The sequence below is a fragment of the Oryx dammah genome, unplaced genomic scaffold, assembly GCF_014754425.2.
Source record: "Oryx dammah isolate SB20612 unplaced genomic scaffold, SCBI_Odam_1.1 HiC_scaffold_5, whole genome shotgun sequence".
Classification (NCBI taxonomy): domain Eukaryota; kingdom Metazoa; phylum Chordata; class Mammalia; order Artiodactyla; family Bovidae; genus Oryx; species Oryx dammah.
In genome coordinates, this window is record NW_024070189.1 from 101,548,828 (window position 1) to 101,576,502 (window position 27,675).

The 27,675-nt window shown below is 47.9% G+C and overlaps 1 protein-coding gene across 1 annotated transcript; it reads right to left on the reverse strand.

Annotated features, from left to right (window-relative positions):
- Window positions 1-389: 389 nt before the first annotated feature.
- Window positions 390-27,670, reverse strand: HAUS8 (HAUS augmin like complex subunit 8). The gene is made up of 11 exons (XM_040241133.1): window positions 27,588-27,670; window positions 23,684-23,745; window positions 20,506-20,561; window positions 16,494-16,575; window positions 13,472-13,564; window positions 12,413-12,504; window positions 11,731-11,796; window positions 11,465-11,623; window positions 9,569-9,710; window positions 2,052-2,193; window positions 390-797 (listed from the first exon to the last, which is right to left on the reverse strand). Exons 1-11 carry the CDS (start codon window positions 27,614-27,616, stop codon window positions 611-613), a joined length of 1,110 nt encoding a protein of 369 aa, XP_040097067.1. The 5' UTR covers window positions 27,617-27,670; the 3' UTR covers window positions 390-610.
- Window positions 27,671-27,675: the final 5 nt, after the last annotated feature.

Consider the following 27,675-nt stretch of genomic DNA (forward strand, 5'->3'; position numbering starts at 1 on the left):
AGTATTTGAGCTTCCCTGGTGGCTCAGTGGTAAAGAATCCGTCTGCAATGCAGGAGATGTGGGTTCAGTCCTTGGGTTCAGAAGGTCCCCTGGAGGAGGAAATGGCAACCCACTCCAGTATTCTTGCCTGGGAAATCCCATGGACAGAGGAGCCTGGTGGGCTACAGTCCATGGGGTCACAAAAGAATCAGAAAAGACTTAGCAACTAAATCATCACGTAGTATTTACTACTGAAAAAGATCATGTATAAGTGACCTGCAGTTCAAACCCACACTGTTCAAGGGTCAACTGGTCACAATGTCTGGGAGGTTCTGAGGCTCAGGACCAGCTTTTCAGAAAAAGCTGGGACCACACGCGCCTTCTTCAGCCCCTTATAGAAAAGCCAAGGCTCCATTGCAAAACAGTTTTATTTGTTAAATTATCAAATGAGATTATCATACAAAAATAACTATATGGCTAGGCTAAGTGCATAAAGTGCTCAAGTTTTAAGAACCTGGGGGGTCGCTGCAGGTTCCCTGCCCCCCGGAACCAGGGGCACAGGACGTGCTTCCTTCCCCATGGGGTGCAGGAATGTCCTTGCTTGGGGTGGGGACACACTCTGCACGTGGATTCACAGCTCGTCGTGGCCCAAGGGGCTCCTGACCTCTTCCTGAGTTTCCCCACCAGTGGCCTCCTTGGGATTAAAATACCACCGGCTGAGGGCCTCAGGGCCCTGGGCCTCTTCCCAGACCTCCTGGTTGATTAAAGCTGCCTCTTTACTTGCCTCGGCGGAAAGTTCCAAAACCTGGTCGACGCTCCTGCATCAACAAGAAGACGGTGGAAACTTTTTACCACCCCTACCAGCTTGCCCAAGCGCCTATGAGGCTGCCACACGGGGAAGACAGGTTCAGAGTGACTTTCCTTGGGCTTGTGGGAAAGTACAGGTGAGTAAGATTTGTCTGAGCAGAACTCAAACAGCAAAGCCCCTAGAACAGGACTGGCCAGGTGTGAGGGAGAAGAGTCGTTTACCCGACAAATATTTAAGGAGTACCAACACCATCCTAAGGGCAGGAGGCAGAGCAGTGAATGGGGCACCATCCCAGGGATCACACGACGTAAACAGAGGTGGGGAAGCCGGCATAAAACGTGCTTTCCCGTTCGTGTGTTTTCCATTCACTCCTGTGATCCTGGTGACCTAGAATCCTTTGGCCTGTCTCATTTCACCCCAGGCACACAGAGGGAGGAGATGCCACAGCAGGTGGATTTGTCATGAGGACCTTTCAAACTTTTCAGGCACCTCAGGAAGTACATTTGACATCATAAAGGAGAAGAAAACTAGATTCTCTTTTGGAAGAGGTGGAGGAAAGCCCCATGATTAGGAAAGTCCCGTGGGTGGGGGCAGGCAGGCAGCTTTGTGGGACTAGCCATTGGCTGTATGGACCTGGGCCCTGGTTATACAAGGGTGCCTGTTCACAAGAGCCATCGTTACCACCTATGGCTTTTCTACATGTATTCAGACATTAATAAGAGGTTCCAAGATCTCTCAAAGCCCCTATTCTGAAAAACACATAAAGACCAATCCAAGGGTCCCTGATGTGCTATCTTACCCTGGGGAATGATTGCCCCTTTCTATTTTGGCTGCTCAAGAACACACACAGGGGACTTTCCTGGTGGTCTAGTGGTTAAGACTTCACCTTCCAATGCAAGGGGTGTGGATTCAACCCCCAGTTGGGGCACTAAGATTCCACATGCCTCCGTGCCAAAAAACGGAAAAACATCAAACAGAAGCAATGTTGTAACAAATTCAATAAAGACCTTAAAACCATCCACATCCAACAACAAAAACAAAAAATTTCTTAGAAAAAGAACACACACTGGGGTTTTCTTGGGTTGCAAGAATCTTGCTCTCTCCCTGCCTTGCTGGACCTTTGTACCCTTGGCCCCTGGAAATATCAGAGCTGCCCACCCTCCAGGGCAGCACACCCTCCACAGGGCAGCTGCCAACAGCCCCTCTCTGCCCAAAGGGGAGGTGGCAGGGAGGGGTGCCATCTTTTTCTTATTTTCTGCAGTACCTTCGGAGCTCCAGGTCCTTCTTCTGGATCACCTCCCTGAGTTCCCTCAGCACGTCAAAGACCTTCGCACTGTCTTCTGAGCTGCCAATGCCAAGTTCTCCCAGCAGATGGCGTGTGGTCATCAATTCCCGCTGCAACTCGTCTGGAGGGAAAAAGGGGTCACCAATGGAAAATCCCATGGATGGAGGAGCCTGGTGGGCTGCAGTCTATGGGGTCACTAATAGTCGGACATGACTGAGCGACTTCACTTTCACTTTTCACATTCATGCATTGGAAAAAGAAATGGCAACCCACTCCAGTTCTTGCCTGGAGAAACCCAGGGACGGGGGAGTCTGGTGGGCTGCTGTCTATGGGGTCGCACAGAGTCGGATACGACTGAAGCGACTTAGCAGCAGCAGCAGCAGCAACCATGGCTGCAAGGTGCCCCAAGCAATGGACACACAAGCTGGGTGGCCAGCTAGATTTTCCTCCTTTTGTTGGAATGCTGTCGTGTGATGCCAGAACCGTGAAAGGCTCGAAGGAAGAAAGGGCAGTGAAAGAAGACGTTTGTGCACTGGCACTGCCTCTGGGCCCCTTTGCCAGAGATCACAGGGGTCTGAGACGGCGGGTCAGGTGTGTCTGCTGTCCAGGAAGTTACGGAAACACACCTGAAAGGACATACTGGTGTCCTCACTACAGAAACGAATGGGTAAGACAGAGAAGAGCTGGGTGAGAAGTAACTTAAGAACACACCCACGGTTTTCAGTCCCCGGTCCCAGCACTTCTGCACCCCTCCCCACCCAGCCCCACGTGGAAAGCCGCCTGCAACAGCGCTGGGTCCCCACCTGCTCTAGCAAAACCAGCATCTCTGAGTCTGGTACACGTCCCAACACTACACGTCACAACTGTACATTGCGACATTTGGGGACCCGCGTAAGGGTTCTTATAAACACGTCTTCTTTGCTGAGAGACTCAGCTGTGTCCTCCCCAAAAGCCACGTTCAGGTCTTAATCTCAGGTACCTGTGAACGTGACCGAACTGGAAATGAGGTCTCCAGAGATGTAAATGAGTTAGAACAAGGCCATTAGAGAGGGGCCTAATCCAGCCACTGGTGCTCTTGTAAGAAGGGGAGAGTTTAGACAAGGAGTCTCAGAAACAAGGCCATGTGAAGACAGAGACAGTGCCGCAACACTGTAATAAAAAACAAAAAGCAAAGCCAAAATAAACCTAATAACAATAGGGATTTCCCTGGCGGTCCAGAGGTTAGGAAACCGCCTGCCAACACAAGGGACACGGGTTCAATCCCCGACCTCCAGTTGCCTCAGGGCAATTAAGCCGTACGCCACAACTACTGAGGACCGTGCGCCTACAGCCCATGGTCAGAGAGAAGCCTGCACACAGAACTGAGAGAGCAGCCCCCATCTCGTGACAACTAGAGAAAACCACGAAGACCCAGCACAGCCAAAAATAAAATAAATAATTAAATGCAAATAAATAAAACAAAAGGAACAGCTGGAAAAAAAGAGAGAGAGAGGCAGTTTGGAGACATGCTCCACCAGCCAACACCTGCCAGAACACTGAAGCCAGGAGAGAGGCAGGGGATACGTTCTCCACCAGAGATTCCAGAAGCATCCAATCCCAATGTGTCCCCCTCAACTGGGAGGGTACACGTTATCTGTTGTTTTCAGCCATCCCGTTTGTGCTATTTTGTTACAGAAGCCCTAGGAAGCTCTAACAGTGCCCAAGCCCAACTCCTCCCAACTATCTAAGGAATTTATCAGGCATGGAGACTGAAAGTTGCAAATAAACTTAGGAACCTGGACATGGATGATAGTTCAACAAGGCTCATGTTTCAAGGTCCTGTGTCATACATATACTATTTCACATTGGAAAAGGCTTGATTTTACATCAGCTTCAAACAAAACATATTCAAGTGGCTCACGAGAGCTCAGCTTAGAAATTACCAAACTCTATGCCCTGTGAACCAGCAATTTCACTCCTGGGCATTTATCTAGACAAAACTTTAATTCAAAAAGATACATGCACTCCTATCTTCATAGCAGCACTAGTCACAACAGCCAAGACACAGAAGCAACCTAAACATCCACCAACAGATGGATGAATAAAGATGACGTGGTACAGACATACACTGGACTACTGCTCAGTCAAAGAGAGAACGAAGTATGCCACTGCAGCAACATGGACGGACCTAGAGGTCATCACACTCAGTGCAGTAGCCAGACAGAAACAAACATCATATGTTACCCATTATGTGTGGGAAGTAAAAAAGAAATGGGTACAAATGAACTCATCTACAAAAGAGAAACAGATTCACAGACACAGAGAAAAGACTGGTGGTTACCAAGCAGCAGTGGGTTGGGAGAGAGATGCAGTTAAGTTTGGCATTCAGTTCAGTTTAGTTGCTCAGTTGTGTCCAGCTCTTTGCGACCCCATGGACTAGAGCACGTCAGGCTTCCCTGTCCATCACCAACTCCCAGAACTTGCTCAAACTCATGTCCATGGAGTTGGTGATGCCATCCAACCATCTCATCCTCCTCCTCCCGCCTTCAGTCTTTCCCAGCATCAGGGTCTTTTCCAATGAGTCAGTGCTTCTCATTAAGTGGCCAAAGTATTGGAGTTTCAGCTTCAGCATCAGTCCTTCCAATGAATAATCAGGACTGATTTCCTTTAGGATCGACTGGTTGGATCTCCTTGCAGTCCAAGGGACTCTCAAGTCTTCTGCAACACCACAGTTCAAAAGCATCGATTCTTCAGTGCTCAACTTTCTTTATAGTCCAACTCTCACATCCATACATGACAACTAGAAAAACATAACTTTAACTAGATGGGCCTTTGTCAGCAAAGTAATGTCTCTGGCTTTTTAATATACTGTGTAGGTTGGTCATAGCTTTTCTTCCAAGGAGCAAGGGTCTTTTAATTTCATGGCTACAGTTACCATTTGCAGTATTTTGGAGCCCCCCCAAAATAAAGTCTCTCACTGTTTCTATTGTTTCCCCATCTATTTGCCATGAAATGATGAGACTGGATTGCCATAATGGTAGGAATGTTGAGTTTTAAGCCAACTTTTTCACTCTCCTCTTTCACTTTCATCAAGAGGCTCTTTAGTTCTTCTTCACTTTCTGCCATAAGGGTGGTGTCACCTGTGTATCGGAGGTAACCGATATTTCTCCTGGCAATCTTCATTACAGCTTGTGCTTCATCCAGCCCGGTATTTCGCATCATGTACTGTGCATATGAGGCTTCCCTGGTGGCTCAGAGGTTAAAGCATCTGCCTCTAATGCGGGAGACCTGGGTTCGATCCCTGGGTTGGGAAGATCCCCTGGAGAATGAAATGGCAACCCACTCCAGGATTCTTGCCTGGAGAATCCCATGGATGGAGGAGCCTGGTGGGCTACAGTCCATGGGGTTGCAAAAAGTCAGACACAACTGAGCAACTTAACTTCTAACTTCACTGTGCATAGAAGTTAAATAAGCAGGGTAACAATACATAGCCTTGACATACTCTTTTGCCAACTTGGAACCAGTCTGTTGTTCCATGTCTGGTTCTAACTGTTGCTTCTTGACCTGCATACAGATTTCTCAGGAGGCAGGTCAGGTGGTCTGGTATTCCCATCTCTTGAAGAATTTTCCAATTTGTTGTGATCCACACAGTCAAAGGCTCTGGCATAGTCAATAAAGCAGAAGTAGATGTTTTTCTGGAACTCTTTTGCTTTTTTGATGATCAAACAGATGTTGGCAATTTGATCTCTGGCTCCTCTGTTTTTTCTAAATCCAGCTTGAACATCTGGAAATTCATGGTTTACATACTGTTGCAGCCTGGCTTGGAGAATTTTGAGTATTACTTTGCTAATGTGTGAGCAAAGTAATACTCAAAATTCTCCAAGCCAGGCTGTAACAGTATGTAAACCTGATGAACTATGGATGGAGGTTTGTGATCTTGTGCAGGAGACAGGGATCAAAGACGATCCCCATGGAAAAGAAATGCAAAAAAGCAAAATGGCTGTCTGGGGAGGCCTTACAAATAGCTGTGAAGAGAAGAGAGGCAAAAAGCAAAGGAGAAAAGGAAAGATATAGGCATCTAAATGCAGACTTCCAAAGAACAGCAAGAAGAGATTAAGAAAGGCTTCTTCAGCAATCAATGCAAAGAAATAGAGAAAAACAACAGAATGGGAAAAACTAGAGATCTCAAGAAAATTAGAGATACCAAGGGAACATTTCATGCAAAGATGGGATCAATAAAGGACAGAAATGGTATGGACCTAACAGAAGCAGAAGATATTAAGAAGAGGTGACAAGAATACACGGAAGAACTGTACAAAAAAGATCTTCATGACCCAGATAGTCATGATGATGTGATCACTAATCTAGAACCAGACATCTTGGAATGTGAAGTCAAGTGGGCCTTAGAAAGCATCACTATGAACAAAGCTAGTGGAGGTGATGGAATTCCAGTTAAGCTGTTCCAAATCCTGAAAGATGATGCTGTGAAAGTGCTGCACTCAATATGCCAGCAAATTTGGAAAACTCAGCAGTGGCCACAGGACTGGAAAAGGTCAGTTTTCATTCCAATCCCAAAGAGAGGCAATGCCAAAGAATGCTCAAACTACCGCACAATTGCACTCATCTCACATGCTAGTAAAGTAATGCTCAAAATTCTCCAAGCCAGGCTTCAGCAATGCGTGAACCGTGAACTCCCTGACATTCAAGCTGGTTTTGGAAAAGGCAGAGGAACCAGAGATCAAATTGCCAACATCCACTGGATCATGGAAAAAGCAAGAGAGTTCCAGAAAAACATCTATTTCTGCTTTATTGACTATGCCAAAGCCTTTGACTGTGTGGATCACAATCAACTGTGGAAAATTCTGAAAGAGATGGGAATATCAGACCACCTGAACTGCCTCTTGAGAAATCTGTATGCAGGTCAGGAAGTAACAGTTAGAACTGGACATGAACAACAGACTGGTTCCAAATAGGAAAAGGAGTACATCAAGGCTGTATATTGTCACCCTGCTTATTTAACTCATATGCAGAGTACATCATGAGAAACGCTGCACTGGAAGAAACACAAGCTGGAATCAAGATTGCCGGGAGAAACGTCAATAACCTCACATATGCAGATGACATCACCATTATGGCAGAAAGTGAAGAGAAGCTAAAAAGCCTCTTGATGAAAGTGAAAGAGAAGAGCAAAAAAGTTGGCCTAAAGCTCAACATTCAGAAAACGAAGATCATGGCATCTGGTCCCATCACTTCATGGGAAATAGATGGGGAAACAGTGGAAACGGTGTCAGACTTTATTTTTTTGGGCTCCAGAATCACTGCAGATGGTGAATGCAGCCATGAAATTAAAAGACGCTTACTCCTTGGAAGAAAAGTTATGACCAACCTAGACAGCATATTCAAAAGCAGAGACATTACTTTGCTGACTAAGGTCCGTCTAGTCAAGGCTATGGTTTTTCCTGTGGTCATGTATGGATGTGAGAGTTGGACTGTGAAGAAGGCTGAGCACCAAAGAATTGATGCTTTTGAACTGTGGTGTTGGAGAAGACTCTTGAGAGTCTCTTGGACTGCAAGGAGATCCAACCAGTCCATTCTGAAGGAGATCAACCCTGGGATTTCTTTGGATGGAATGATGCTAAAGCTGAAACTCCAGTACTTTGGCCACCTCATGATAAGAGTTGACTCATTGGGAAAAAACTGACGCTGGGAGGGATTGGGGGCAGGAGAAGGGGACGACTGAGGATGAGATGGCTGGATGGCATCACGGACTCGATGGACGTGAGTCTGATTGAACTCCGGGAGTTGGTGATGGACAGGGAGGCCTGGCATGCTGCGATTCATGGGGTCGCAAAGAGTCGGACATGACTGAGCGACTGAACTGCATGTGGGAGGTGGGTGCAATTGTGCAATAGTATGAGCATTCTTTGGCATTGCCCTTCTTTGGGATTGGAATGAAAACTGACCGTTTCCAGTCCTGTGGCCACTGCTGACTTTTCCAAATTTGCTGGCATTTGAGTGCAGCACTTTTACAATATCATCTTCTAGGATTTGAAATAACTCAGCTAGAATTCCATCACTAGCTTTGTTCGTAGTGATGCTAAGGCCCACCTGACTTCGCATTCCAGGATGTCTGGTTCTAGGTAAGTGATCACACTATCATGGTTATGTCAGTCATGAAGACCTTTTCTGTATAGTTCTTCTGTGTACTTTTTCCACCTCTTCTTAGTATTTTCTGTTAGGTCCATACCATTTCTGTCCTTTATTGAGCCCATGTTTGCATGAAATGTTCCCTTGGTATCTCTAATTTTCTTGAAGAGATCTCTCGTCTTTCCCATTCTATTGTTTGCCTCTATTTCTTTGCAATGATCGCTGAGTAAGAGTTTGGGATTAGTAGATGCAAACAAAGTATACACAGAATGGTTAAACAGTATGGTCCTACTGTATAGCACGGGGAGGCATATGCAGTATCCTGTCATTAGCCATAACGGCTGCTAAGTCCCGTCAGTCAGGTCTGACTCTGTGTGACCCCACAGACGGCAGCCCACCAGGCCCCTCTGTCCCTGGGATTCTCCAGCCAAGAACACTGGAGTGGGTTGCCATTTTCTTCTCCATAGCCATAATGGAAGAGAACATAAAAAATGACTGTATATATTCATATACGTAGAGTGAATTGGGCTCCCCTGGTGGCTGAGCAGTAAAGAACCTTTCTGCCAAAGCAGGAGCCCTGGGTTCAATCCCTGGGTTGGGAAGATCTCATGAAGGAAGAAATGGCAGCCCACTCCAGTACTCTTGCCTGGAGAATCCCATGGACAGAGGAGCCTGGTGGGCCACAGTCCATGGGGTCACGAAGAGTCAGACAGGACTGAGCACACACGCATGGCTCAGTCACTTTGCTGTACAGCAGAAATTAACACAACAGTGTAATTCAATTATACGTAAATGAGGAAGGAAGGAAGGGAGACAGACAGAGAGTGAGAGAGGAAGGAAGGAAGGAGGCAAACTCTAGGGCAGCTGAGAACTTGCTCGAGAAAGAGACTTGCTCTAAAGAGAACCGTAGGGTCTTGGATGGTGCTCTTCACACCTGTCAACTTCTTCAACTGAAGTGTTAGATGGGAATGCCCTACGGCAAAGGTACCATCTCCGCTCTGCTTAGAAGACAGGACAAGGTAGGGGGTGGTGGCCCTGTGGTTTCCCAGCTGCCAAAGCACCTTACTAGATCTGCCCAAGGCTGAGAGACGGCAGGCTCCCAGCATGCCTTTCAGGACAAGAGATCACTGAAGGGTCATCCTACAAACCTGGGTTCAAATCCCAATGCAGCTCTGACTCAGGACCCGACCCTAAACAAATATCAGCCTCGCCGGCCCCCTGCAACCTCTGCCATTTGATGGGGGGCACACCATCTACTTGCGAGGCCTGTGACATGACATAGAGGGATAAAGGTACCCAGGACACAGGAGATGCCAACATGTACCAGTGGCTTGTCCTGCCCCTTGCCCAGCAGCCACCCCAGCTTTTACCTAAGAAGAGCTGCCTGTCTCCATCCAGGTGGACTGATTTCACAGGCAGCTCGTGCCGTGTGGTGTCCAGGGCCACTGCAAATGTCTTGTAGTGTTCCCGAAAGCGGCTGGCCACAGCCTCCAAGGGGCTCAGCATCTCAATCTGCAGGCAGGGAGGGAAGAGCCTGTGAGTCCAAGCCCTGCGCTCCCCTCCCTGCAAGTTCACCGGACAGCACGTGTGAGGTAAAGACTCAGCACTGTTCTGGGACTTCCCTGGGGGATCCAGAGGTGAAGACTCCACACTTGGAGTGCTTCCACTGCGGGGGATGCGGGTTCGATCCCTGGCTGGGGAGTCTCAGATCCCACGGGCTGCATAGCGTGGGCAAAAGTAAAAGAAAATAAAAATAAAGAAACCGATTGTTGCTGTTCAGTCGCTAAGCCGTGTCCGACTCTTTGCAACCCCATAGACCACAGCATGCCAGGCTCCTCTGCCCTCCACTATCTCCCAGAGTTTGATCAGTTTCACGTCCATTGAGTTAGTGATGCGGATACCATCATTTAAGAAACTGGCAGCACCATTTAAAACATTTGATTAGACAAACGTTAATAAAAAAGACATAGCACCGGTCCTTCCAGGTCTCCCTGGGAAGCTTCCAAGGGTGTGGTGGGCTCTCCCGAGTCTCAGCCGGCCAGTAGCAAGGTGGCCCAGGCCTCCTCACCAGGAATATGTGTTGGCCTTCCAGCATGTTCCAGGGCTGAGCCCTCGACGGGGATCATAGTGGACCCAGGAAGGCTGGGCCCTCCTGCTTCAGAGCATGGAGCTGACAGGCCTCCACCCACCAAGGCCGTGCCCGCCAAGCCTTCTTTCCTTGTACACGCCGTCTGGGGGTTGTAAAGATTCCTTGGCGTGATTATCTTTTCTTTTTCTTCTACTGTGAGGTCCAGGAGGACAGGGACCCCATTTTCAGCTTGGGGGGAGGCCACAGGGAACACTCACAAGCATGTGCTGGGTGTCACGGGCTGGACTTGTTCTCACAAATTCCTTGGTTGATACCCCAGCCCCTAGCACCTCAGAACGTGACCTGACTTGGAGACGTTACAGAGGTAATCCAATTAAGGTGAGGTCATTAAGCTGGGCCCTGATCAGTATGACAGGTGTCCTCATAAAGGGGCAATGTGGAGACTGACGCTCACGGGGAGAAGGCCAGCTAACAATGAGACACAGGGAGAAGATGGCCGCCGACAAGCCAAGGACAGAGCCTGGGACATTCCTTCCCTCGCGGCCCTTGGGTGGAACCCACCCTGCTGACACCTTGACCTCGGATGCACATCCTCCAGAATGAAGGGAGAATAAGTGTCAGTTGCTTAAGCTGCCACCCCATCTGTGGTCCTTTGTTATGGTGGCCCCAGGACACACACTTACTGGGTGAGGAGCCCCATTTCCTGGTCGAGCCTTCCTAGGTTCCCAGGGTTCACTGTGACCTTCCTCGACATGGACATTCCTGTCCGTTTGGCACCAAGCCTGGATCTCCCACCAGCACCCGGGCCCACCTGGGCTGGCCAGAGCATGTCTCTCTTTTTTTCGGCCATGCCCCACGGCATGTGGGACCTTAGTTTCCCAACCAGGGATGGAATGCATGCCCCGTGCACTGGAAGGTGCAGTGTTAACCAGTGGACCGCTGGAGAAGCCTCCCAGGGCCCGTGTGTGTTAAGAGATAGGCCCATTTGCAGGTTGGTTCTGACGTTACCGTCACGTCCGCTGATAAACTGCCACACAGAAATACCCAGTGGTGTCAAAGGCCGAGCACAGAGTTGAAGCCAAATGAGGAGGGACACTCAGAATAAAGGCTCTCTCCAACCCCCCAAAGGACTGATGCTGCTGGGACGTGAGGCTCGGAGGCCGTGGTCACCCCTGACCTGTGCATCCAGGAAACCCTCCAGCTCCTTCTTCTTCTGACAGAGGAGAAGCCTGCGCTTCAACTCATATGCCTTTTTCTGGAGTTTCTCCTTCTCTTTACACAATATTTCTAGGTTCTTCTCTGCCTGTTCTTCGAATGCAGACAGGCCATTCTCCATCTGGGAAACGCAAAACAAAAGTTCAGGCCAGAGGGGACCTTGCCTCCGTGGCTGACAGCAGCCACCCTTCCATCTGCGACGCACATGAAAAGAGGCTCCATCCTTACCTTCACGGTCAGCAGGGTCAGCAGGAGAGTCTGGGACTCCATCATTTCCATTGCTTGTGACACATCCTTCAGGAGAAGAAAAAGATACTCCTGGTTCCCCAAGAACTGGTGTAAATCCAGTTCTCTCCCGCTGGGAGAGAAGGGGCAGAACCCTAACCCATATGCACTATCCTCAAACTAGTAACCTGCTGCTTCTTGACTGTGGATCACCAGGCGGCCTGTTTTCTCACTTAGTCTTTGGGGCCTCTGTGAAAGGATGAGGGTTCTCTTTGGTCCCTTTCTGGCAGTTGGGTGGTCTAGTGCCAGCTGGAGGGCACCCACCAACCCGGCGACTCACCAGAACCAGGACTTGGGGTTCCCCCGCAGGCGAGACCACAGCCCAGCCACCCTCCCTGCCATGGTCGGGACCTGGCCTATAGACCACCCTAGTGTGGCACCAGAAAACCAGACCCCAATCTCGTTTTTCACATGACCCTGAATTTGTATCTCCTCCCAGAGGTGTATACTTGGGAAGATGAAACCCTGAAAATCCTCTAAGAACGTTATGGGATTCTGTCCTGAAAGGCACAGCTGGCTTGTTCGCTCTTGGAGCAAGGCATCGAGGGGCACCTGGTACACGCAGGAGTTGAAACAGGTTTAGTCAACCTGCAGTGGCAGCTGCCCTCTCATTTCAGACACTTACTGGGCTCTTTTCACTCGCGGCAGAAGAGGATGACAACTCGGCTTTCTGTGACTGTTTTTTTACTTGTGGAGTCTTTCGGACCACACTTTTATCTAAGATGAAGAAAAGTGTTATCCGTGAAGGGAAAAGACACAGGCCACCCAATGTTCACTGCGGCACTATTTACAAGAGCCAAGACATGGAAGCAACTGAATGTCCATTGACAGATGAATGGATAAAGAAGACGTAGTATGTATCTGGGGCTTTCCTAGCAGCTCGGATGGTAAAGAGTCTGCCTGCAATGCAGGAGACGTGGGTGCGATTCCTGGGTTGGAAAGACTGCCTGGAGAAGGACATGGCAACCCACTCCAGATTTCTTGCCTGGAAAATCTCATGGATGGAGGAGCTTGCCGGGCTACAGTCCAAGGGGTCGCAAAGAGTCAGATGTGACTAAGCGACTAACACTTAGTATATATCTAGTATCTATACTATACTAGTATAACACATAGTATATATCTACAATGGGATATTATTAGGCCATAAAAAGAATGAAATGATTCTATTTGCAGCAACATGGATGGACCTAGAGATTATCATACTCAACGAAGTCAAGACAGAGAAAGACAAATATCGTAAGATATCACTTAATGTGGAATCTAAAAAAAAAAAAAGAACTTATACACAAAATGGAAACAAACCCACTGACACAGAAAACAAACTTATGGTTACCAAAGAAGAAAGGTGGGGGGGATAAATTAGGAAGTTGGAATTAACATATAAAATAGATACCCAATAAGGACCTACTGTACAGTAAGGGAACTATACTCAGTATTTTATAATAACATATAAGGAAAAATAATCTGGAAAAAAATCTACATAATCTTTACATGTATATATATATATATATATATATATATATGAATCACTGTGTTATATATCTGAAATTTACACAACATTGTAAATCAACTATATGTTAAAAAAAAAAAAAGTGTTTCTAAGGTGAGAAGAGCAGATTTTGGAAGCCCTCGGATTCACTGCCACCCCCAGCGGGGGAATGGACCGGGACAGTGAATGACTTACCATGAATGGCGGAGAGATCCAGGTCAGACAAGGCAGTGTCATGCCCTTCCAGCAAGGTAGACTGCAGGTTGCCTTTGTCAACTCCACTGCCATCTATGGGACCCAAGGAGAATTCCCAGGAGTCAGCACAGTCAGCAAGATGTGGAAGCCAGGAAGCAGGAAACTTTTCTCTACAATACCACCTGCTTCCAAAAACTCAGTTTTTTGCAAAGAAGCAGTAGAGAATGCTGAAAAACCTTTGGAAATTCCCACCCACCAACTTGAATATATTTTAAAGTAGAACTAGAAAAGAGAGGCATTCTTTATGACCAAAAGACCCAAATAAGCCTTTCTGCTTAGTTTAAATAAAAGATGCTGTGTACATATGAACATACAAAACAGAAATAGACCTAGGACCTACTCTATAGCACAGAGAACTACACTCAATTGTTTGTAAAGACCTATAAAGGAAAAGAATCGGAAAAAGAGTAGACATAAATGTATATGTATAACTAAATCACTGGGCTGTACAACTGAAACTCATACAACACTGTAAATCAATTATCTTTCAATAAAAATATAAAAATAGGGAATTCCCTAGCAGTCCAGTGGTGAGGAATCCACGCTCACTGCTAGGGCCCTGGGCTTGACCTCTGGTTGCGGAACCAAGATCCTGAAAGCTGTCTGGTGCAGTCAAAAATAAAGAAAAAATAAACGTATAAACAAACAAACAAGGTACTTTGCTCAGAGAATTCTCCAGACAACAGCACTGGAGTGGGTAGCCATTCCCTTCTCCTAGGGGATCTTTCCAACCCAGGGATCGAACCTTGGTCTCCTGCACTGCAGGAAGATTCTTCACCGTCCGAGTCACGAGAGAAGGCCACAAGTCTAATAGCATGCAATACACATGTTCTGCCCTCTGCTCTTGGTCTTTCTCTTGTAGCTTCATTTTTTAGCCTCTACTTAAAAATGTGAAATTACACTGTGTACTGTCTAAAATGGGCGTTTGGTGAACTGCAGGTTTCAATTAAACAAGGTTTCCAGAAGGCTGCAGAATGAGCCTGTAAAATACAGTCATGTTAGCAAGTAAACAGAAAACTCTTCAATGAAGAACTATGCAGTTGAGGAAACAAGAGTAAAGTGACAAAAAGTATAGATGGTGGTACCTTTTGTGTTCCAATTAAAAAAAAATGCTCATTAGGGGTTCATGTTTGGGAACGCATGTACACCTGTGGTGGATTCATGTCAATCTATGCCAAAACCAATACAGAATTGTAAAGTAAAAATTAAAAATAAATAAATAAATTAAAAAAAAATAAATAAATAAAAAAAAAAAAAAAAATGCTCATTAGATAAAAAAAATCTATCAGGAGCAGTTGGCTGCCTCCTAGGTGAGGAACGGGAACTAGAGGCAGGAGATGGTGACTTTCTCTGTTTCCACTGGTTGAATGTTCTGTCATCTGCATGTATAGCATTTCCATTAAGGAAAGTACTTTCCTATCAAGCCATACAATGGAACTCAAGCAGTCCCTCTAAACTGTCATGGCTATGTTTAAATTATAATTCTGTCTTGGCACTACTGACATGGGGGGCACAGATCATTCTTTTTTGTGGGGCCATCCTGTGCTCTGAGAGTGTCAATCTCTGGCCTCCACCCGCCAGCATTTCATACCACCCCCGTAATAACCCCAGCTGAGAACCCTGGGTTATAAATGTGGCAGGCCCAGTTTTGACCCCTCTGACCATGCCAGCTTTCCCAGCTTCACACATGGCCCTCAACCCATCTGCATGAGAAAAGACTAAAAGGCTGGCTCCAGCTCTGTGTGCCTGCTTCTCAGTCGTGCCTGGGTCAAGGAACAGAATAATTTCTGACAAACAGCTAGAATAGGATCAGCAAGTTGTAGCCTGCAGGCCAAATCCGGCCCACCTCTTGTGTTTGTTAATAAAGTTTTATTAGGACACAGAAACATGCCTATTTGTGTACACATGGTCTGTGGCTGTTTTCACGCGGCGAAAGGCAGAGTTAACTGTTTGGTAACAGAGGCTGTCTGGCCTGCAAAGTCTAAAATATTTACCACTGGCTCAGAAAAGTTTTGCTGACCCTTGATCTAAATAATAAAGCAAGAAATCTAAGTCGTAAAAGAACACATTTAGTTTTCTCCTATGGGACTCAAAGTTATTGCCACTTTGAATGAGGGTTTGTGGGCCAAGAAAGTTTTGCTTTTTGTGAATTGCTCTTCTGCAAGAGAAGAGCTGCCCACTACCACCAGTGAGGCAGGCACATGAGGAGTTGAGTGATGTGCTACTTTGGGGAGGAGTCTTCCCCAACTTCTAGAATGAGCACACTGACTACAACTGAACAGCAAATACACCAATAATGATCCTCTGAGTGGTAGGTCATGGATGAGCTTCTGCCCTCCTGGGCTACATTCCCCCTTTTCTCTGGTCACACAGCATGTGGGATCTTAGCTCCCCGACCAGTGATAAAACTCGTGCCCCACCCCCCTACCCCCGCCCCGCACTGGAAGCTCAGTCTTAACCACTGGACTGTTAAGGAAGTCCCCATTACCCATTTTGTAAATGACCAACACATGACACGTCTACAATCAGAAAGTGTGAAAAGTTTTTCGTATCGCTCTGGTGAAAGCTTTTAGAAGACGATCCAACCCAAGATAGTGAGAGGCAGGAGGATGTGGCCTTATACCCTCTCTGAAAGTCCTGCTCTCAGAGCTCTGGTGGGAAACGGCCACGTGAGCAAGGAACTGGTGCCACAAGGGAGCACCAGGACAGCAATGTGGCTCTTCTCTGGGGCCACACAGGAAGGAAGGGACCGGCTCCCTCATTCCTCTGCCATCCCCTTCAGCTCCTCACACATCCCAGATCAGTCCTTATACTGAAACTCTCTGCCTAGTTCCTTTCCTTCATGCTTCCCATGAAGGAAAGGGAGTTTTAACCCAGCGTACTTAGAAACAAAATTCTCCATCGTGCTTATTACCCTCTGAGCCTCGGAGCTCTTTCACACCCTCCTTGCATCTCTACCCACCTTTACTCTTTTGGAGCTGGCTCGATTTTGTTCCACCTTCAGGCATCGTTCCACCGGCCTTTAATGCATCTGCTGCAGGAGTCTGTTAGGGGAATATATGACCTTCAGGGGACAAGACACCTTCCTTCCTGCCATCTGCAAAGCCTGCATCTGCTCTTACTTGGAGGCAAGGGGATAGACTCAAGGAGTTCTGACACTTAATTGCATGTATACAGGATGAGGGCTTCCCAGGCAGTGCTAGTGGTAAAGAACCCGCCTGCCAATGCAGGAGACATAAGAGAAGTGGCTCAGTCCCTGGGTGGGAAAGACCCCCTGGAGGAGGGCGTGGCAACCCACTCCGGTATTCTTGCCTGGAGGATCCCATGGGCAGAGGAGACAGGCAGGCTACAGTCCATGGGGCCACAAAGAGTCAGACACGAGTGAAGCAACTTAGCATGCGCGCCCGCACATACAGGATAAATGTTACTTTTTTCAAAAAGGATACCCTCATATCCGTTGAACATAGGAAACTATCAAAAATTTGCTGGCAGTGATATCTGATGTAGCAGATTACAGATGACTGATTTTCTATACACTTTTTAGTATTGCCCAGTTTTACAGAGAGAACATATTAATTTGGTAGTCAAAATAAACAAAGCTTCTGTACAGGTCTTACTCTTCAAAAATTATAAAAAAGCAAGCAACGCTTGCAGCTGGCAAGCCATCACAGTAATATAAAAGCAAAAAGAAAACCTTGTAAAGAGTGAAAATATTTAAAAAAAAAAAAAGTGAAAATATTTTGATGTACAGACACCACTCCTATTCAGCCTCCCAACAGAGGTCTGAGAAAAAGAAATAAAAGGCAAGCAAGTCGCAAAAGAGAAAAAGAAAACTCCCTTCTTGCAGACAGGATACTTCACATAGAAAATGCCAAAAGAGGTTTAGAAGCACTGCTAAAACTAGAAAGTAAGTTTAGCAAGTTTGCAGGATACAGGGCCAATATAAAAAGATACTTCTATCAATGAACAACTTTGCGACCCCATGGACTGTAGCCCACCAGGCTCCTCTGTCCATGGGATTATCCAGGCATGAATACTGAATGTGTTGCCATCTCCTCCTCCAGGGGATCATTCTGAACCCAGGGATCAAGTCTGGGCTTCCTGCATTGCCGGTGGATTCTTGTACCCCTAAGCCACCTAGGAAGCCCCCCAGTATGCTGGACACCTAAAACCAATACAATGTTATACATGAATTATTTAATTTAAAAAATTAATAAAATCTCATCACAGAAAGAAACAAAAGAAAGAAAAGACAATATCTTGTATAATAGCATTAAAAACCACTGGTATAAACCTTACCAAACATGGAGAAGATCTGTATGCTGAGAATTACAAAATACTGATGAAAGAAATCTAACAAAAACAAATAAATGGAGAGGAATACCATGTTCACGGATTGAAAGACTTGGGTGTTTTTAGGATGTTATTCTCCCGAAACTGATGCACAGATTCAATACAGTTAAAATTCCAGAAGTTTTGGTAGGAAATGGCAAGGTAAGTCTGAAATTTGTACAGAAAGGCAAAGGAACTAGAAGTACCAGTTTTGGAAAAGAACAGAGGGGGAGAATTCACAGGACCCAACTTTAAGACTTACTACAAAACTATGTCATCTGGGCGGTGTATAAATGGCCAAAGGACAGACACAGAACAGTGGAAAACAACAGTCTAGAAATGGTGTATACATGTACAGTCAATTGCTTTGCAACAGAAGTGATGAGACAATACAGTAAGGAAAGGAGAGTCATTTCAACAAATGGCGCTGGAATATGAGGACATCTACACACTTAAAGATGAACTTGAATTCCATCATCACTGCCGATACAAAAATTAACTCAAAACGGATCCCAGGCCTAAACGTAAAACCCAGAACTATAAAACTCACTGGAGAAACGAGAGAAAATGTGTGTGATCTTCGCTAAGGCAAAGGTTTCCTAGATAAGACACCAAAAGCACATTCCATTAAAGCAGAAACTGATAAACTTCATCGAAAGCGAGAACTTCTGCTGTTCACAAGACACTTAAGAGGACGGAAAGCCAAGTCACACACTGGAAAAAAAATATTTGCAAATCACCACAAAGGGTTGGTATCGAGGACATAAAAAGAGCTCTCACAACTCAAGGATGAGAAAAAAAAAAAAAAACCTAATTTTTTTAAGTGGGCAAAAGATTTGAATGGACACATCACCAAAGATATAGGAATGGTCAATAAGTACAAGATGCTCAGTGTCTTGAGTTGTTATGAAACCACAGTGAGATGCCCCTTCACCCCACTAGGATGGCGTCATCTTAGAAGTAACGACTCTCCTCTGTGGCTGCAGCCTCTCTGGATAAGTCGGGCAGTTTCTTACAAAGTCAAACATATAACCCCCTTACAATTCCCCTCTTGGGAGAAATGCAAACACATCCACGCAGAATCCTGAACAGCAATGTTTAAGGTGGCTTTACTCATAATTGTCAAAGACAGGCAACAAACCCCATGTCCTCTGCCAGGGAATGGCTGAGCACACTGTGGTCCATCATCCAGTGGAATGTCCACCAGCCAGCACGGGAGCCCGCACTAACTGCCCAGTGTCAGGCAGGGGCCCTTCACAGGAAAGCAGCCAGTCTCCAAGAGGCTGCAACCTGGATGGTGCCTTTTAAAAGGTCTTCTCGAAAAGCCGAGCTACAGGGACAGAAAACAAATCGTGGTTGCCTGGGATGGGGAAGGGCCGGTTCCACCAGAGCACAAGGGGCCTCGGGGGTGACAGACTTCTCCATCTTGACTGTGGTGGGTTTGTGACTGGATGCACTGGTCAAAACTCACAGAACTGTGCGCTAAAAAGAGTGATGCTTCCTTTATGGAAACTACACCTTACTTTAAAAGATGAAGACAAAGAAAATGGAGACGCTCTTAAAAATTGAAAAGACTATCTAAGCATGTAGACACATGGGGGTGCTGTAACCAAGCTGTCCAGGGAATTTTAAAATTATCAAGTGTGGACTGTTAGCCTTTGTTGAAAATTACTTCCATAACGTAAACCACGGACTCTGGGTCCAGATGCATCATTTTAGGTTCCTCAGTGCGAGATGCTGACAACAGGGAGGACAGGCATGTGAGGGGGTGGGGTGGGGGTGATGGATGGGCAAGCTCTGTACTTTCCACTCAGTTTTGCTTTGAAACTCAAACTGCTGTAAAAAAATTAAGTCCATAAAAAAGAAAAAATCAGTCCAAGAAGCGTATCAGTTGGCACAAAGGTATCCTTTTCCTTCAAGCCAGGTCTTAAATCACATTAATTAAGAAAGAACCTGCCATTCACCCTACCGATATAAAAGAAAGGCAGTAGAAATAAATATTTAACTAAACTTTACCAAATCTTATGATTTTTTTTCCAAATCATAAACAAAGATTTGGAAAATGGGATAACACAAACTTTACACACACTGGCTGTCCATACACACTGAAACAAAATGTCATTGGGTAATCTAAAGACTGTTTTCATTAAACATCACACAAAGCAGCTTCTCAAACTATTAAATGTTTTCTGCTGTCATTTTCAATGGTTTCATCATTCTCGTGGTGTAAGTCACTAAGCCCTTCCTGCAACACTGGGCGATTCAGGCACGTCATTTTTCCCCACAGTCTTTCTCTCACATCCTACAGGTATTTTTTAATGACACCAGCCAAGGCCAGAGAACTGTGTGCCAGGCATTAGAAGGAACAGCTTCAGGACAGAATCCAGAAAGGAATTACTGTGTTGAGAGACAGGAATAACTTTATGATTCACTAGAGCTCACGGCTTTGCAAAAGGGATTCTTAAAGTGATCAGCCACCCATAACAGAGATCCATGCGTTGGCACGAAGGGCGTGACAGTCCCAAAGCCAAACTGGGCCAAACCCCCGAAATGTTTCCTTTAGGACCAGGCTGTGTCTGGCTGGTGCAACTTGTCTCAGAACTCCAAGTTCAGAACTGTTTCAGATGTACGTTATACGTTACCTTTCTGGGGGCTTTTTTTTCATACTGCAAGTACCGTGACTCGACTATTCTTCCACCTGTAAGGGACACACAGTTGGTTTACACTAAAACTACGGCATCAAGTGTTACGGATCCACCAGGTACCCAGGATGCCCACACCCCACCCCGAAAGCTGGGCACTATCAGCCCTCCCTGCTCAGCCTTGCGCATGCAGGAGACATCTATTGTATGCAAGAACACGTATGAGATGCCTTTTTCATGTAAGGGCTTTAGGTGATTCAGCTGTAAAGAATCTGCCTGCCAATGCGGGAGGCACAGGAGACGTGGATTTAATCCCTGGGTCAGGAAGATCCCTGGAGAAGGGAATGGCTACCCATTCCAGTAATCTTGCCTAGAAAATCCCATGGACAGAGGAGCCTGGCAGGCTAGTCCAAAGGGTCACAAAGAGTTGGACATGACTGACTGATGGAACACACACACAGACACACAGACACAGACACAGACACACACACACAGTACCCAGGTGCTTGGGCTAGAGGCGGAGCCACAGAGACCCAAGAAACTATGATCAAGGAGGAGCAAGGGGGCTTCCCTGGAATCCACCTGCTAATGCAGGAAACCCGGGTTCAATCCCTGATCCCACATGGCTTGGAGCAACTAAGCTGGTGTACCGAGCCTGTGCTCTAGAGCCTGGGAACCACTGAAGCCCCCAGCACCCTATAGCCTGTGTTCGGCAACAGAGAAGCCACTTCAGTGACAAGGCTGAGCACTGCAACTAGAGCGTAGCCCCCGCTCACTGAAACTAGAGAAAAGCCCACGCAGCAACGAAGATCCAGCACAGCCAAAAATAAATAGGTAAATACAACTATTTTTTTAAAAAAACGAAGAGGACGAATATGTGCCAACAGTCAGAACAGAAAGTGGACTCGGGGTGGGGCAGGGAATGGAAGAAAGAGCTTCCAAGGTGGCCACCTGGGAATTCCCTGGCGGTACAGTAGTTAGGACTCCAGGTTCAATCCCTGCTTGGGGGAACTGAGATTCCCACAAACCCTGCTGCTTGGCCAGAAATAGAAAAAAGGCAAAGATGGCCACCTGTTTACCTTCTCCTCCAGCCCCAACTTGCTCTGTGTGCTGTGACGCCAAATGCCCTTCTCCCACCCAAGCCCGCCTATGACCCAACCATGGTACTGCCTTTTACATCCCCCAAACCCACTGCTGGCTCAGGACTGCTCCCCTGAGACTCACACAGTACCAATCTCCCTCTGGAACACAGCCATATCCCTTGGTGAAAATTTAGCCCCAGGCCCCCTTCCACACCCGACCCCGGAATGCTGGAAGTGGAGGGAGGAAGCCCACGTGTCCCCTCCACCCTCCAGGGGCTCTCACTGCACACCCAGCGCTCATCCCCAGTCCTCTGCTCTGACCCTCCACTTCCTACCCCGGGCCATCCCTCTGGCCAGCTGGTGACACCTTCCCTACTTCACTGGGAAAACAGCAGCAGTCCCAGGAGGTCCTCCCATCTGGGCCTCTAGCTGCCTCCCAACCTCAGGGCCATAACCTGGGCTCCCCCATGTGATGGGAATTCCGTGCTTGGGGGTAAAACGAACCCCCAGCTCTGGGGACTGGGGCGCAGCCCTTACCCAGTTAGGCAACTGTCCTGGCAAACCTACTCCCCCAGCCCCACCCTATACTGCCCCATTTCCCCTCCCCACGGGTCACACTGTTCATTCTCTCTCCACTCCAACCCCAGCCCCCTCCCACTTCTCTGCTCCCCTTTACTATGCCGGCTCCTCCTCTCCTCCCCGCTTTCCTGGAATCCCCCCCTCCCCAGTCTGGCCCTCACAATCACGAGGCCACTGAAGAAATTTCTTCTGGCCAGCCCCCTGAGATGCTCCAGCTCAGAGCCCAGCGCTCCTCCTGAGGCCGCAGCAGTGGGCAGCACACTGGCCGCACCCTCCTCTCTGATGCACTGTGTCCCCAGGCTCACTGCCCTGCGGCAGCTACAGCAGGCTGTCTGGTGGGTCCAAGAGCTGTTGAAGGCTGAGCGCCTCCAGGCCCCTTGCGGTCCCGTGTCCCCTGTTCCTCAAGCTAGCAGGCGTGCCCCAGGCAGGGAAGAGCCGTGTCTGCAGGGAGAGTGGGCTCACTCAGTCAGACAGGAGGCACCAAGGGTCCAGGTCAGAGCAGGCAGGGTCCAGGGTAGAGAATCAAGCCACCGCTGGGATCTGCTGCCCGGTGTCCAGCAAGGGACTGGGGTGAAGCACACCCCACTTCAAGGTGGAGGAGACCATAACACGCTGGGTCTAATACCATCAGCAAACGAGTTGACTCATCTAGGAAGGCAATTCTGGGTTCCCTGCACAATTCAAAAGCAGTTTCAAGTTGCTGGAAAACTAGAATGCACCTGCCTGTTCTCAATAGCACTGGATTTTCCAAAGAAGCAATGTTACAAGGAAGGATATAATGTGTCCAAGAACTAGACCATGTGTAAATAGGACAGATGTTACAGACCAGGTGATATAAACCTCCAGTCACTGGGGAACTAGAATTCTGCTCCAAATTCTGAGATCCACACTGATGCAGGGCATAAAAATACTTCAGCCTAACAGAGGCTTGAGCTGCAATGTGGGAGAACCTTGGGTCTACCACCCAAACTGGGTACTGCCAAGAGTCAAGGAGGGCTGTTGACGGCGACCCCAGACATACAGGTGGATATCAGACAGGTGGGTACCCCCGAGAGACTGACACATTTATTCAGAAACAAACTTTGATGTTTTATAACAAATTCAGCTCAGACTCTCCTCATCCACTCTTACAAGTGGGTGTGTCCTGGGCACAACCAGAGACCACCACGGCCAGAAAGGCCCACGGCCCTAAACAAACCCCCCAGGTCCTGCTACACCCTTAGCTGCAGAGCTGGGTGACCAAACTCAGGGTCCCCAAAGGTGTGACCAGAAAGAAGGAAAGCCCCAGCTCTCCTGCTCTGACCTGTTTTTTCCTTTTTCCCCAGAAGCACTTACTGGCGGTGGGGGCGGGGGAACGGGGTAATCACTGTTTTTTTTTTTTTCTGGCCGAGTCAGCAACATGTAGGATCTTAGTTTCCTAATCAGTGCTCACTGCACCAGAAGTTCCACAGAAGTCCAAAAATCACTTAATTGCAGTGGATTCCTTTTCAAAAGATAGACTCTCCAATGTTACTCACCTTGTGTTCTTCCTTTGCTTCTAGCACCCCTAGCAGTACTGGGGCCCACTGCAGGAGGCTTCCTAAAAGAGAGAAACGGGGTGGGGGGGGGGGGTCTTGTTAATGCAAGTGGATAAAAAGCTCTGGGAAGCCACCCAGGAGGCTGGGCTTCCTTGGGACAGCCTTGTCCCAGCACCCACCCCTCTTGCCCATCTCTGCAAGGTGGGGCCACCTCCATGGGACGAGGGATACTGAGTCCCAGCCTTGTCACCTGGGGAAAACACCCGAGAAGAGCAAGCTTTTTGTTGGCTGTGCCATGTGGCATGCGGGACCTTAGTCCCCCCACCAGGGATTGAACCCAAGGCCCTGTGACGCAAGTGCAGAGTTTTAACTGCTGGACCACCAGGGAAGGCCCAAGATCGAGCATTTTTGTCAAGTCTGAACGATCTCAACTTCATTAATTCATTGGGCGTTTGTGTGCCAACTGTATACCACTGAGGATACATGGTGAACACTAGTCTAGATTTCTTCTCTGAGAGGGATAACCAGCAGTTTCCTATCAGGCAAGTGTGAAGAGGGAACGCCCAAGGCAGGGAAAGGGGTGGGGGTTGGGGGTGAGTAACAAGCACCGTTAACTCATATACATAAGGAAGGACATTCCCAGACAGCACCCATCAGGGTCAAGGGCACAGAGAATGATGCGGAAACTGGAATCAATGAGCCCATGTCTCAGGAGTAAAGAATCCACCTGCCAATGGAAGAAACGTGGGATTGATCCCCGAGTCGGGAAGACCCTCTGGAGGAGGAAATGGCAACCCACTCCAGTATTCTTGCCTGGGAAAATCTCATGGACAGGAGGCCTGCAGTCGCACAAGAGTCGGACACAGCTTAGCAACTAAACAGTAAGAGCCCTATGGCTTAGCTGGAGAAGGCAATTTGAGGAGGTGGTGAGGGATGGGAAAACACTGAGTCCCAGGAGCCAGGCGGGTAGGAGGCACTTGATAAACAGTCAGACGAGTAACTCAGGAGTGCTCGCTGACTCCTAGGAGACATTTGGCAGTGTCTGAACCCCCGTGACGGTCACAACAGAGGGGACTGCTATCGGCCTAGTGGGGGAAACTAGTGCTCAGCACCCTGCAACACACAGGACGGCGCCCATCACAGAGATGACCCTGCTCTGGATGTCAACACTACCAAGGTTGGGGGACCCCTGATGCGGTGAACGAGTGACTGGCAGCGTGGGAGGCAAGGCTGCTGCAAAACGCCTGTCAAAAAATTACAAACCCTGATGGGAGTTAGGGGGAGAATGAATACATTTGTGTATGGCTAGTCCCTTTGCTGGTCACCTGAAACCATCACACTGTTAATCGGCTATACCCCAAGACAAAATTTTAAATAAAAAATGAACCCTGAATATTATTCAACCCTAAAAAGGAATGAAGTACTGGTACGTGTTGAAACAAATCTCAAAAATGTTGTCCTGAGTCAAAGAAGGCAGACACTTAATATCATGTGTTGTATGATTCCACTGATAGGAAATATCCAGAACAGGCTAATCCGTAGAGACAGAAAGCAGAGTGCTCACGAGAGGAAGATATACATATGTAATTATGACTGATTTGAGTTGACGTATGGCAGAGACCACTACAGCGGGATGCCAGGCAGGGGTCTGGCCGCTGTCAATCCTGACGTCACAAGACAGGCTCCACTGGCGACAGCGGTGCTGGGCCCCTTGTTCAGCTCAGTGTAGCCACCTTCCGTGTTATGGGTTCTGATCCAAGGTGAGACCCAAGCCAGGGCTGGGGGTGCCTCCAAGCCACAGTGGGGAGAGGCAACTTAACAAATTCTGGCTGGGCACCAGGCGCTCTGCTCCTTCATGCAATGTTCCCAACCCCGCAGACACCTAACTGTTGGCCTGCTTTCTCTTTGTTTTCCAGACAAGGACCTGGGATTCATACAGGTCACCCCTAGGGAGTCTCAGAGCTAGAAAGGGACACAGCAAAGACTCCCTCTGGGCTACTCAGGTGGTATGCTAGTGGTAAAGAACCTGCCTGTTAATACAGGAGATAGAAGAGACGAGGGCTCGATCCTTGGGTTGGGAAGATCCCCTGGAGGAGGGCATGGCAACCCACTCCAGTATTCTTGCCTGGAGAATCCCATGGACAGAAGAGTCTGGTGGGCTACAGTCCACAGAGCCTCAAAGAGTCGGACATGACTGCAGAGACTTAGACAGACAGAGACACACACACACCCACGGATTCCCTCTGGGGTCTGCACCAGGGCTCTGGAGACAAAGCAAAGGGACTTAGGCCAAACCTGCAGGGACCTGGAGGGTTGGGGAAAGGGTGGCACTACACCTGCGCCCAGCCTCAAGCACTTCCCCTGAACTTCAGAGAGGATAATGTCAATCTCAGTTAGGAAAAGGGGCTGTGGAATAAACACAAGTGACTTCAGGCAGCCCACTAAATTTTCATGCACACAAGCACAATAAACCTTGGTGGAATACACAAAGCCTTGTGAGACATGGAGTATTTCCTGTCATATCAATAAACAAAAACATCCCAGTCGTCAATGATTCTAGGGCACGCAGGAAGGAGACAAATACCTAGGCAACCCAGCAGCCATTAGGCCACAGCCACTCCATATGGGGAGCCCTGAAGAGCTCAGTGCAGGATGCTGGCCCCAGATAGTTGAGATGAATATGAAAGGAATGATTTCAGTGAGCCCAGAATCTTGCATCTTTCCCTACATATAAAAGCGCTAGATTCCTTAATTTGAGACACCTGGTTTTCTTTAATTCACAATAATCTCTTGACTTTCAGGCTATCTGCCCTTTGTTACCAACTGTTGAGTCCTTCCCCCAGGCCACAGGTTGGAGGCTTTGCACCAAGGCCATAGACACGAAGCCTAGAACCAAGGTCACCTCTGAAATTGAGCCTCTTTGTAACCACTGCTAAAAGCCCACCCACCATGATCATCACCAGCGGGCTTCTAGACCCCGAATTAGGCAAAAACACCCAAAGCTGTACTCACCCTAAGGTGCCCTAACGCCAACCTTCCAGCAGGAATTTTCTTGGTCTTAAGGCTATAAAACTTGGCTATTAATCCATGAAACCTGTCAACCCACTCGCTGCATTTACAGCGCCCTCATTATCTCTCTTTGCTCTTAATAAACTCACTGCCTTCTGAAATGCTGTCTGGAAATTCTTTTCCAACTCGAACTCAGACTGCCTCAACACAAATTTTCATCTAACTTGACTCCTCCCTGCCCCTTCAGAACAGTTTTCTCACGGTTACTTGAGATGCTGCCTCCCAAGCTTAAGTCCTAAAAATTTCCGCTGAATAAAACATAACTCTCAACTTTCAGGTTGTGACTATTTATTGACACCCGGAATCACACCTGTCTCTTGCTGTGTGAGCCTGGGCAAATAATCTTTCCCCTCTAAGCTTCCATCATCTCATTTGTAAATGAGGAACAGAGGATTAAAAACAAAAATGTAGATGAAAGGAGATATTTCAGCGGTTCAACAGCTGTCCACTACAAAAAAGATAACTGGAAGAACTACGGATCACATTTAGCGGCGAGGCACGGCTCTGAACGCTTTTAAACCTCACACTAGGCGGCGGCGTGATCAGCCAGGTTTCTCTAGGGAGGAAAGCGAGGCAGAGAGAGGTTAAGTCACCCGCCGGAGAACACCCCGGATGGAAACTTCTGACCAGGGCCTCGAACTCGTCCTCGGGTCCTGCGCCCACGCTCCCCAGCAAGCACAAGGCCTCGTCCCACCTCCCAGAACCCGCGCATCTCGGTGGTTCTTGGGGAGGGGCTCAGATTCGAACCCACCCCGAGGACATTTACCTCCCCAGCCCTCGACTACAGCCCTCCAGCTGACACCCACAAACCCAGGCCCGCAGCGCCACAACTTACCCAGCGCCCCGCCCCGAGGAGTCCGCCATCTTCCCGCCTTCAACTCAAAGGCCTGCCTCTTAAGTCGAACCCCCCGCCCTCTCCCGGA